This window comes from Cervus canadensis, chromosome 11 (genome assembly GCF_019320065.1).
Source record: "Cervus canadensis isolate Bull #8, Minnesota chromosome 11, ASM1932006v1, whole genome shotgun sequence".
Lineage (NCBI taxonomy): Eukaryota > Metazoa > Chordata > Mammalia > Artiodactyla > Cervidae > Cervus > Cervus canadensis.
Genome location: NC_057396.1, coordinates 16,072,451 through 16,085,291, shown reverse-complemented (window position 1 = coordinate 16,085,291; position 12,841 = coordinate 16,072,451). Strand labels below are relative to the sequence as shown.

At 36.2% G+C, this 12,841-nt stretch overlaps 1 protein-coding gene across 1 annotated transcript in view; it reads right to left on the bottom strand.

Moving 5' to 3' along the window:
* DDX10 (DEAD-box helicase 10) overlaps positions 1-12,841 on the bottom strand; it is a 286,527-nt gene that overhangs the window by 112,612 nt on the left and 161,074 nt on the right. Inside the window, exons 14-15 of the mRNA XM_043481065.1 lie at positions 10,662-10,781; positions 3,759-3,920 (exon numbers count right to left, since the gene is read on the bottom strand). Coding sequence (XP_043337000.1) covers positions 3,759-3,920; positions 10,662-10,781 — 282 coding nt within the window. The remainder of the gene's footprint in view (positions 1-3,758; positions 3,921-10,661; positions 10,782-12,841) is intronic.

The following is a 12,841-nucleotide window of genomic DNA, read 5'->3' as shown; positions in this document are numbered from 1 at the left end:
ACTTGGGAAAAAAAAAATAACATGCAATCCAAACTGGTGACTGGTTATCCAAATGGACTAGGTAATGCTAGGGCTCCAAAGCAAATATTCCAACTTGTTACAGCACAACACTCTCCCCCTCAAACATTATGCCAAATGTTAAAACCTAACGTTTAAAAAAAATAATACATATGCATTCTAGGTAGAAATCCAGTCCATGGCCAATTGGTACATAATTGATTTGAGCACCTGTATTGTATCTTATGGGCTTCCCTGGTAGCTCAGCTGGTAAAGAATCTGCCTGTAATGCAGGAGACCTGGGTTCGATTCCTGGGTCAGGGAGATCACCTGGAGAAGTGGCTACCCACTCCAGTATTCTTGCCAAGAGAATCCCCATGGACAGAGCTTGGTGGGCTACAGTCCATGGGGTCGCAAAGAGTTGGACATGACTGAGCGACTAAGCACACTGTATCTTACGTATGCTATTATAATAAACTAAGTGTTCAAAAACATGAAATTTCACTAATATACAAAAACTTACATGTAAATAATAATTTTACCGATGAAAATACCAAGAAATGAATCATATTTGTGCCAAGTCGCATTCCCATTAAGCTGAATAAAGGGAAGATTACTTCGGTTTCTTCTTTGTGCTCTTTTTAGAATGCATGATATTTTCAGTCTCCAATATAGAAAGTATGCCATGGGCCACCTTGTGCAGAATATACTTATTTTATATAAAACAACAAACTTTGCTTTAAACAACAAACTTGTTTTTAAAAGATCTTATATCTCTTTTAGTTACAGAGAACTGTTTCAAAAGCAGTAGCATGTAAAGTTTGTGTGATTTCTCTCCCAACTGTATCAGCCCCAAACTGCTCTCTTCAACCTTGCTGTGAGACGGTCACAGTGATAGTTTTAAAGTCATATGCTATGTTTTAACAATGGTGCAAAGAAAATAAATTATGTAAAGTTTCAAAAATAAGTGCAAATGAAAAAGTATAGAACAATCTACAGTACTGTAGAATACTGTAGTACGAATGTAACAAAGGGAGAAAATAAGAATATGCATTTCTATTTACTAGTCTTTGCATAAACTTTAAGGATACATTAGTAATTAATAAAAATTTACCTCTGAGGTGGAGACAAGAATAAAAATGACAGGTATGGGCAGAAGCAAGACTTCTCAACATTAACTTTATCATCTTGACTTTGGAAAACATGAAGATATTATTCATTTCAAAAATTTAAATGTAAAAAAAATTGGAGCACAGAAAATTTCTATGCAGTGACTAAATATTCAAAGTTAACTGTGATTTAATTATAATCTTCCAGAGAATAGAACCCATATATTTTATTTTTTCTATTTTTGTTAATATTTATTTATTTGGCTGCTCTGGATCTTATTTGCATCACTTGGGACCTTTGATCTTCATTGCAGCACGCAGGTTCTTTAGTTGCAACATGTGGGATCTAGTTCCCTGACCAAGGATCGAGTCCAGGCCCCCTGCATACAGAATGTGGAGTCTTTGCCAATCAACCACCAGGGAAGTCCCAACACCATGTATATTATATAGTTCATCTTCACAGTCTAAGGCAGAGCCTAACACACAAACACTGTGTAATATACAACAGTAATTTGAAATTAAGTTCCTAAATATTTCAGAAACAATATTCCACAACCCAGATACAGTGATAACTTCCACACATCGGGAAGAGGGGTGAAAGGGAAAATAAGAAAAGGGGAAGAAGCAAATGGGGGTGGGGGGGAGCCTTAATTCTCTGTATTTCTTTTTACAGCTGACTACAATTTAAAAATAAAGGTAAAATGTTCTTATGCTGGATAAATAGTTTAAGAAGACTATAAGCAGAAACATGAAAAGCTGCTTGACACTCAGCATTACTAAAAATTTTAGCAACAAATTATTAACACCAAATTTCTATTTAAAGTACTGTGCTATCCAGGAGGCGGGAGCGGGGATCGGGATGGGGAATACATGTAAATCCATGGCTGATTCATGTCAATGTATGGCAAAAACCACTACAATACTGTAAAGTAATTAACCTTCAACTAATAAAAATAAATGGAAAAAAATAAAAATAAATAAATAAATAAATAAATAAAGTACTGTGCTAAAAGCAGCAATGAAGGAAATGCTTAGTTATACCCCCAAACTCTAACCAGTATGTTTTAGGTTCATTTGTTCTCCACATTATGGAATGTTTTTCCTTGCCATTCATTTTCATCCCTGAAAGCTATCTTTAAGAACTAAATTTCTTATTCATTAAAGGCTACTGTGAAGTTGTATCAAATCTTAAAGAAATCATTAAATAACAACAAGGTCAAACAGGAGTCAAAATCTACAGTTTTTTTGTTTTTTGTTTTTTTTATTAGTTGGAGGCTAATTACTTCACAACATTTCAGTGGGTTTTGTAATACATTGATATGAATCAGCCATAGATTTACACGTATTCCCCATCCCGATCCCCCCTCCCACCTCCCTCTCCACCCGATTCCTCTGGGTCTTCCCAGTGCACCAGGCCCGAGCACTTGTCTCATGCATCCCACCTGGGCTGGTGATCTGTTTCACCATAGATAGTATACATGCTGTTCTTTCGAAACATCCCACCCTCACCTTCTCCCACAGAGTTCAAAAGTCTGTTCTGTATTTCTGTGTGTCTTTTTCTGTTTTGCATATAGGGTTATCGTTGCCATCTTTCTAAATTCCATATATATGTGTTAGTATGCTGTAATGTTCTTTATCTATATGGTTAATAATGATCATATGGCTAATTATTATGGTTAGTAATGATTAATATGGATATGGTTAATAATGACCACATCCAATGACTTGAAAATTTTTGATACAGAACTTAATATTATAGCAGTGATTCTTGCATATGTTACTGTGTTACCTGGAGACCATTCATTGTCTCAAGGGCATACCACAGAAACTTCTTTAAAAAGATAAATCTGTTTTAGTTCATTAACTGACTCATTTATCAAGTGAAAGGCCCACTTTTAAGTAGTGCAAAAGGACAGTAATATCATGAGGCCAGCATGGAGTAACCCTTTCAGTTTTAAGGATAACAGTTTAAGGCCAATAGGGCATATGCCTATATAGAAGTACTCTTTCTCACAAAGTTTCCTTATTTTTTTCTTAATTTAGTAAATTTAATCTTGTACCTATTGCCAAGTAATCGCTTATGGAAAGATTTAAGTTCAAACTGGAAACAATACTAATGTTGCTCAAACAGGTGAAACATGAAACACACCATGGTCCATCCACACCATGTAACACTCACTACTCAGTAACAGAAAGAAAGGGGTCAAACACGGAACTAGGTGATCTACAGATTCATGATGGGTGACAAAACTCAATCCTAAGAGGCCATATACTGCATGGTTTCATTTATATATATATTCTTGAAATGACAAAGTTATAGAAATGGAGTTCCTGATATAACTTCTAACAAGCGTACAACTACAATTATCTTCAAATTAGAACTTTATTTGGAAAAAAAAAAAAATCACTATAATTTGAGTCACCTCAACCAAAGGCAGATTTTGGTGACATTCTCAGAAACCAGTTAGTATACAAAGACTTCACCAGCAGAAGGAAAAAGGACTAGATAAAAAAAACAAAATAGCCACAGAAAAATAAGTGCTAAAGAAAATAGTAAAGTAACTTGGTTGTTAAAGAATCTCTATTGAACATTTAAATACATTTAGGACATACTAAATTTCATTCAGTATTCATTCAAGATAGAAAGCTTACCCGATGCTTTGCCTTAATTTTCTTCCTATATTCTTCTTTGTCAAATTTGTCCTCTTCTTGAAGCCTTTCCTTTGCTTTATCTAAGTTGATACCACCAGCGTCATCCTCTTCCTCAGTATCCTTGGAAACAGATTTCTGCACTTGTGGCCACTGCTGAACCAACTGCAGAGAGGAAAAAGGTGAATATGAGGCAGGAGACAAGGAACATCAACTTGCAAGAACGCCACTTGCACTTGCAGAATGATTTTGAAATGGTGCACATACATACTTTCTGCCTTACAACCTATATTTCTGAAACTTTCAAACAAGCTTTATAATAAAAGTGAGCAGGTGACAGAAAAGTCAAGATAAAGTAATGCTGCCATAACTCAATTAAGAGCAGGGTTAAAAGAAATTTTCATTAAATAATTTGGACAATAAGGTAGTTGCTTCCACATCATTTCAGCATTTGTAGTATGCAATACTCCACCAACTCAGCTCCAAATGATCTACACAGGGCGACAGCCAGGCTGAGCAGAGTGCCTGCCACTGCCGCGGCACGGCAGTGTACCTCCTCTAACACCTCTCAGCACACTGGGTTGTTTTACTTTCCTGTTTTCCTTCCTAGCATTAACCTCCTTGAGGGTAGTCATATGTCTTATTCATGTATCCTGAGAGCCCAACACATTATCTGGCATACATTATGTGCTCAAAATTGATGAAACACATATCAGTTGGTACCACACATAAAAACTGAAATAACTAAGTTAAGCGTAAAGGAGAAAGTCTGGATTTCATAAGCCTGCTCAGATCTATACAATTTTACACAAACATTTTATGGTTAGGAACAAGGTGATAAAGAAGTCAGAGCACTGATCTGAGAGTCAGGAGACGTGCCTTTAATGCTCTGGCTTTTTCACTAGCCCAGTGTGTAACCCTGAATAAATTACTTAATTTCCATACATCTGTATCATTGCTTGCAAAATAAGGTTTGTTTGACTTAATCATATTTCAGGCCTAACAGAGTAAAATTCTAGACAATTTAGACTAAAGCATTTCTCTTATTCCTGTAATTGACTGCCAGGAGGATTTAAGTAACTGCTCCAGTTTCTGAAAGACTGCTAATTAAACAGCAGGAAAATGAAGGCTGTCGGCATCATCTCATTCTTCAAGATGAGACTACCATAGAGTCACAACTTGAAGCAAGGGTCACAAATGCATGAGCAGCACAGCAGCAGTCACAGAAGAAGCACCGAGAGAGATGAGTGGTGCCAGTTACGAACACCATCCACTGCTCTGACTTCTCCTTTATCAGAGTGGAAAAAATTCATCCCTAAGTGGAACCCTTCTTTCCTTGTTTACTCAGTCGTGTCCAACTCCCAACTCTTTGCAACACCATGGACTGTAGCCCGCCAGGATCCTGTGTCCATGAGATTTCCAAGGCAAGAATACTGGAGTGGATTGCCATTTCCTCCTCCAGGGGATCTTCCCAACCCAGGAATCGAACCCAAATCTCCTGTGTCTCCTGAATTGCAGGCAGATTCTTTACCACTGGGCCATCAGGGAAGCCTATGGGTGGAACAAATGGTAGCATTTCTTTCAGGGTTTTAGATCAGAAGTTTCACCATGGCTTATAGTTACACAGTGCTCCTGTCAGCAATACATTTACAATGAAGCATTTTACAGTTATGGATTTACACTCAACCTGAAGTTAATGGGCATAATCTCTGCAGCTAAATTAGTAGCACAGTAAGGAACCTCAATACACTAAAAGCACTAATCCGCTCTTATAGTGAGCATGTGATACAATACTACAACTATTTTCTGATTTAGCCTGTTTCTCAAGTGCTGACCTCTTTTCTGGATCACAGAGATTCATATATTTCAATTTTATAGGCTTCCTCTGCAACTTCAACAACAACTTCAAAATTTGAATTGTATTCAACTTTGTTAGTTTTCATACTATTAATACACTATTTTACTCCACATTACCAGTGCAAATTGGCCTTCTAAACCAAAACCTAATCCCCAAAGTAACATCCAAATCTTTGCTAAATTCAGAATTAAAAGGAAACACACACACAAAAAAAATAAATAAATAAAAGGAAACACACGCCTGCATATGGATTGTGCATACAGCAATTATATTAATAATGATAAAATATTTGATGTGATATGTGATACATTATAGTTAGAATAGAAAGCTCTGTTATTTTACCGGGGTATACACTTCTTCTGAGGGCTTACTATTTGTTAGGCACTGTTCTAAGTGCAGAGGACAGAGTAGTAAGCAGAGCCAACAAATACCTTCCCTCATGTAACTTTTTTCACCTCAGTGGAATAGAAGTACCTTCTCTCATTCCACTGGAGAGGAAATATCTTCCCTCATTCCCACTAGAGTGGAAGAAACAGAAAACCACTGAATAATTATAGAATGAAAAGTATCATAATAAGTGGTATGAAGAAAAAATAAACATAGAGCAAGGGAAATGATATCATGGTGCGCATGTGGTGCTGAGTGCTATGTCAGAATGAACATGGAAACCTACAGATCAGTCAGAGTGAAGCAGAGACAACATTCAGAAGATCCTATGACCACCGACTCTAGCATCACTACTTAAGGTGAGTCACTTGGCACTATGAATATGTTTCCTCTTAAAAAATGAAGATAATATTATTATATAATAAGTGATTTTCATGAGCACTCTGCGAGGTAACCTCTTCCCTACTCTATGGGGATGTATTTACACTAAGACCAGGTAATTATGAAATGTAAACCAGACACCTATACATCTAAGGTTATTTTAAAGCAGAGAATTTTTCCCACAGCAGGCCAGTAAGTAAAAACAAGCCAATATAGCATCTAAAATTTAGGAATAGCAGAGCAGAGGCTTTCTATAGTCAAGCAAAAGAAGCTGTGGTGAGAGGTTGTGTTATTATCCTTCTGCATGTTCCCACAGAGTACAATGAGAGATGGACCCCATGACAAGAAAGTCTTATCTATAAAAACAGGATCTGGGAAATTCAGAACCAACCCTGAAACAATCCAATCAAAAAATGGGCAGAAGACCTAAATAGAAACTTCTTCAAAGAAGACATACAGATGGACAACAAACACATGAGAAGATGCCCAACATCACTAATTAATAGAGAAATGCAAATCAAAACTGTGAGTATCACTTCACACCAGTCAGAATTGCCATCATCAAAAAATCTACAAACAACATTACTCTCAGTGGTGAAACACAAAGACTTCCCTCTAAGATCAGGAACAAGACAGGGTGTGCACTCTCATTACTACTATTCAACATAGCTTTACAAGTTCTAGGTACAGCACTTAGAGAAGAGAAAGAAATAAAAGGAATCCAGATCTGGAAAGAAGAAGTAAAAAATCTCAGTCTTTTCAGATTACATGATATTATGTGTAGAAAACCCAGAAGAAACTATCAGAAAATTACTAGAGCTAATCAGTGAATTCAGCAAAGTCGCAGGATACAAGGTCAGTACACAGAAATCATTTACATTCCCATACGCTAACAATGAATAATCAGAAAGAGAAATTAAGAAATCAATCCCATTCACCATTGCAACAAAAAGAATAAAATATCTAGGAATAAACCTACCTAAGGAGATAAAATAACTGTATATGGAAAATTAAAAGAGATTAATGAAAGAAATCAAAGATGACATAAACAGATGGCAAGATATTCCATGTTCCTGGGTAGGAAGACTCAATATTGTGAAAATGACTATAGTACCAAATGCAATCTACAGATTCAATGTGATCCCTATCAAATTACCAATGGCATTTTTCAGAGAACTAGAACAAAAAATTTCACAATTCATATGGAACACAAAAGACCCCAAATAGCAAAAGCAGTCTTGAGAAAGAAGAATGGAGCCTTCCTGACTTCAGACTATACTACAAAGCTACAGCCATCAAGACAGTATGGTCCTGGCACAAAAACAGAAACATAGATCAATGGAACAAGATGGAGAGCCCAGAGACAAACTCACGCACCTATGGGTACCTTTTTTTTTTTCTGACAAAGGAGGTAAGAATATACAATTGGGCAAAGATAGCCTCTTCAATAAGTGGTGCTGGGAAATAAGCTATGTGTAAAAGAATGAAATTAGAACACTTCCTAACGCCATACAGAAAGATAAACTTGAAATGGATTAAAGACCTAAATGTAAGACCAGAAACTATAAAACTCTTAGAGGAAAACAGGTAGCACACTTGATGACATAAATCAAAGCAAGATCCCCTATGACACACCTCCTAGAGTAATGGAAATAAAAACAAAAATAAAGAAGTGGGATCTAATTAAACTTAAAAGCTTTTGCATAGTAAAGGAAACTATAAATAAGGTGAAAAGACAACCCTCAGAATGGGAGAAAATAATAGCAAAGGAAACAACTGACAAAGGATTAATTTCCAAAATATACAAGCAGCTCATGCAAATCAATACCAGAAAAACAAACAACCCAATCAAAAAGTAGGAAAAGGACCTAAACAGACATTTCTCCAAAGAAGAGGTATAGATGGCTAACAAACACTTAAAGCTGCTCAACAGCGCTCATTATTAGAGAAATGCAAATCAAAACTACAATGAGACAACCACCTTTTACCAGTTAGAATGGCCATCATTAAAGAGTTTACAAACAATAAATGCTGGAGAGGCTGTGGAGAAAAGGGAACCCTCTTGCATTGCTGGTGGGAATGTAAATTGATACAGCCACTATGGAAAATGGTATGATGATTCCTTAAAAAACTAGGAATAAAACTACCATATGACCCAGAAATTCCACTACTAGGCATATATCCTGAGGAAATCAAAATTGAAAAGGACACATTTGGCCCAATGTTCACTGCAGCACTATTTACAATTGCTAGAACACTGAAGCAACCTAGATGTCCATCAACAGATGAATGGATAAAGCTGTGCTACATATATACAATGGAATACTACTCAGCCATAAAAAGGAACACATTTGAGTCAGTTCTAATGAGACAGATGAACCTAGAGACTATTATACAGAGTGAAGTAAGTCAGAAAGAGAAAAAAAGTATCTTATACTGATGCATATATATGAAATCTAGAAAGATGGTACTGATGAATTTATTTGCAGGGCAGCAATGGAGAAACAGACATAGAGAACAGAATTATGGACACGGGAGGAGGAGAGGAGAGAGAGGGTGAGATGTATGGAGAGAGTAACATGGAAATTCACAATACCATATATAAAAACAGATAGCCAGTGGGAGTTTGTTGTATGACTCAGGGACCTCAAACAGGGTATCTGTAACAAAATCTAGAAGAGTGTGATAGGGAGGGAGATGGCAGGGAGGTTCGGGAGGGAAGGGACATGAGTATACCTATGGCTGATTCTTGTTGATGTCTGACAGAAAACAACAAAATTCCTTAAAGTAATTATCCTTCAATTAAAAAATAAATAATTTTTTAAAAAATATACCAAAAAATCTACAAACAATAAATGCTGGAATTGGTGTGGAGAGAAAAGAATCCTCCTACACTGTTGGTGGAATGCAAACTGTAACAGCCACTAGAGAGAACAGTGTGGTGGCTCCTAAAAAAACTAAAACTAGAACTACCATATGACTCAGCAATAGCATTCCTGGGCATATATGCAGAGAAAAATCATCATTCAGAAAGAAACATGCACCCCATTGTTACTGCAGCACTATTTCCAACAGTCAGGACATGGGAGCAACTTAAACATCCATCATAAAGAAAATGTGGTATATACATACAATGGAATATTATCTAGCCATAAAAAGGAACAAAACTGTGCCATTTGCAGAGATGTGGATGGACCCAGAGACTATCATACAGAGTGAAGAAAGAGAGAAAGAGAAAAACAAGTATTGTTTCTTTTTTAAAATAAGTTTATTTATTTAATTTTATTTTTAATAGGAGGATAATTACTTTACAATATTTTGATAGCTCCTGCCAGACATCGATATGAATTTGCCATAAGTATACATATGTCCCCTTTCTTCTGAACCATGGTTCAAATATTATTAACACATATATGTGGAATATATATGGCATATATGAACCACATAGAAAAATGGTATAGATGCACTTATTTGTGAAGCAGAAAGACAGAGAACAAACTATGGATACCAATGGAGACCGGGACCAGGATGGACTGGGAGACCGGGGCTGGGATGGACTGGGAGACGGGGACTGGGATGGACTGGGAGACCAGGACTGGTATATATGCACTGCTGCATGATGGCGTTCAGTCGCTTAGTGGTGTTTGACTCTTGACTCTGCAGACCCGTGGACTGTAGCCCGCCAGGCTCCACTGTCCATGGGACTTTTCAGGCAAGAATACTGGAGTGGGCTGTCATTTCCTCCTCCAGGGGATCTTCCCAACCCAGGGATTAAATCTGGATCTCCTGCGTTGGTAGGTGGATTTTTTACCACTGAGCCACCTAAGAAGCACCATATATACACTACTATGTATAAAACAGATTAACTGATGAGAACCAATTGTACAGCACAGGGAACTCTACTCAATGCTCTGTGATGACCTAAATCGGAAGGAAATCCCAGGAAGAGGGATTATATATATACACACACATGTATGGCTGATTCACTTTGCTATACAGCAGAAACTAACACACACAGCATTTTAAAGCAACTATACTCTGATTAAAAAAAAGAAAACAAACTCTGTTGTTAATCATTAAGAAGTAGCCCAGCTTACTGTCACAAAGGCATTCTTGCCTACACATGTAGAGCTGACCAAATACCTACAGAAACAATTAAAGGAGTTGCCTGAGAGGTCTTGAGAAACATTTTTCTTATTAAAAATGGCATGTCAGCAGTAGAATCAAACTTTCTAATACTTGGAAAGTACCTCAGAAATGAAGCATTTATAGAATCTTACCTCTCCTTCATCAGTAAATGTTATTTTCTTATTTACTTTAAAATTTCTCTTCATTACTTTTTTTGCTTCTGCAATCTTGGTCACTTTTTTCTTCACACTGGATTTAGAAGGTTCTTTCTTCTGTGTCAGAATATACCAAAAAAAAAAAAAAAAAAAAAAAAAACAACAAAACACAGATGATTAGTTAAATGGCTATCTTATATTAACAATTTAACACTGGCAATACACTTTACAAACTTGAATGTGTTTATTGCTCATTGGTTAATGAGAAGCACCAAAGTTGCTGTCTAGAAATAAAATTATCAGCACTAAAGGAGTTTAAATTTCAATATGAGTGTTAGACATAAATAACCTTAAATTTCTACTGTTACTAAACTGTGTTACTAAACTTTTGTTACTAAACTGCTCTATCCTGATAATGTTGAAGCATTAGAAACTACATGATAATGTTATAAATAGACATATAAGGGAAAGCAACCTATTTTTCAGCTAAAAACAACACATTCTAAAAAATAGCTATAACTTCTAAGAAAAAACTTAAAACTTTTAGACTAGAAAAATGTTTCCCTGGAAAGCAAAATGACTCTAATACATTATTTTTGACTTCCTCTCATTACAGTAATTCACTATATGAATACTGGAAAACATCCTGTGATAGGTAAGTTGTATTCAAAGGTGAAATGGTCTTACTGCACAAAGGTGAAATGTGTTCAAAGGTGAAAAGTCTTACTTCTTAAAAGAAGTACGATCTCGTGAACAGGCATTTTGTCAACCCAAATAAATTGCTCCCTTTAGTACCATGTGAAGACAGGGCACTAATAAAGACTTCCTCCCACCCAGTCATTACTCCCACACCTGCTTTACCCTGCAGACACTTATCGAAGGAACCCCCAGGCTGGAGATTATGTTCCTAACTCCCACTAGATCTTCTTAGTTCTATCACTAGGCTGATTCTTAACAATCCTGGGTTGGCAGATATTTTGTCATCAACCTTCAACTTATGACAGAGAGAATGCCTATCAAACAGTGCAAAGCTGAGGGGATCATTATAACATAAAAATAATTAAACAGGAGTAAGATTTAATTGCTTAAATAAAAGCACAAAAAAATAATGAGGAGAAACAGGAGCAAACTTTCTGGAGGTGATGAGACTTGTTCTACCGCTTAATAGGAGTTTGTGTATACACCCGTCGAAATTCATCAAATGTTACACTTAAAATTGGTGTGTTTCACTGTATATAAACTTCTACCTCAAAAAAGAATCCTGTAAACAATACTGAACTTTAGTTAATGCCAGGCAAGCTGAAGTATATGGAAAAAAGTATAATGATATTGGCAACTTACTCAAAAATGCATTAAATGAAAAAAGGATGATGAATGGATTGACAGAAAACTACATGAGAAAGGAAATATGGTAAAAAGATAATTGCAGAACATGAGTGATGGATATTTTGGTATCAAAGTAAACTTTTTCAACCTTTCTGTATGTTTGAAATTTTTTGTAATAAAACACAAAAGGCCAGTCACAGAACTAGAGAAATGGTCAAAAAGCAAAGATACCAAAAACTGTCACAACAAAATAAAATAAAATAATAGAAAAATCAATCCTTCAGAGTGAAACCTCAGAGTGATGTGGGTCTATATCAAGAGATTCAGGGAAACCCATGATATCACTGAAATTAAATAACAAAACTTGGGGGTATTTACATCTTTGCAATTTTATGTTAATGTTCATGGTTTCTAAAAGGGATCTGTGTTCTCCCCTTCCTACCCACACACACTAAAAGGTTAAATCGCTCATTTGTTTTAGGGAAGTCACTGAAAGAAGGAACAGAAATGCCAACATGGGTGAGAAGACAAACATGCATTTTCCTAATAGGCTGTGGTGTTGGTCTGATATTCTAGAATTAATCCTCATTCATTCAAATATGCATTGTTATCAACACAGAGTATATCATAGTACATAATGCCCCAGCAGTGAAAGAGACAGATGGAGTCTCAACCCTCAAGGAACCTAACTTAATCAATGGGGGAAAATTTTAGATTATTTAATCACAGATGTATTAAGTGCTCAGACAAAATACAGAGGATGAATTCTTTAATAGGATGCCTGCCCTAGCTAGTCTAGAGTAAGGAGAGGAAGTCAAAGAAATCTTCCTTTTGAGGAATAGATGTTTGAA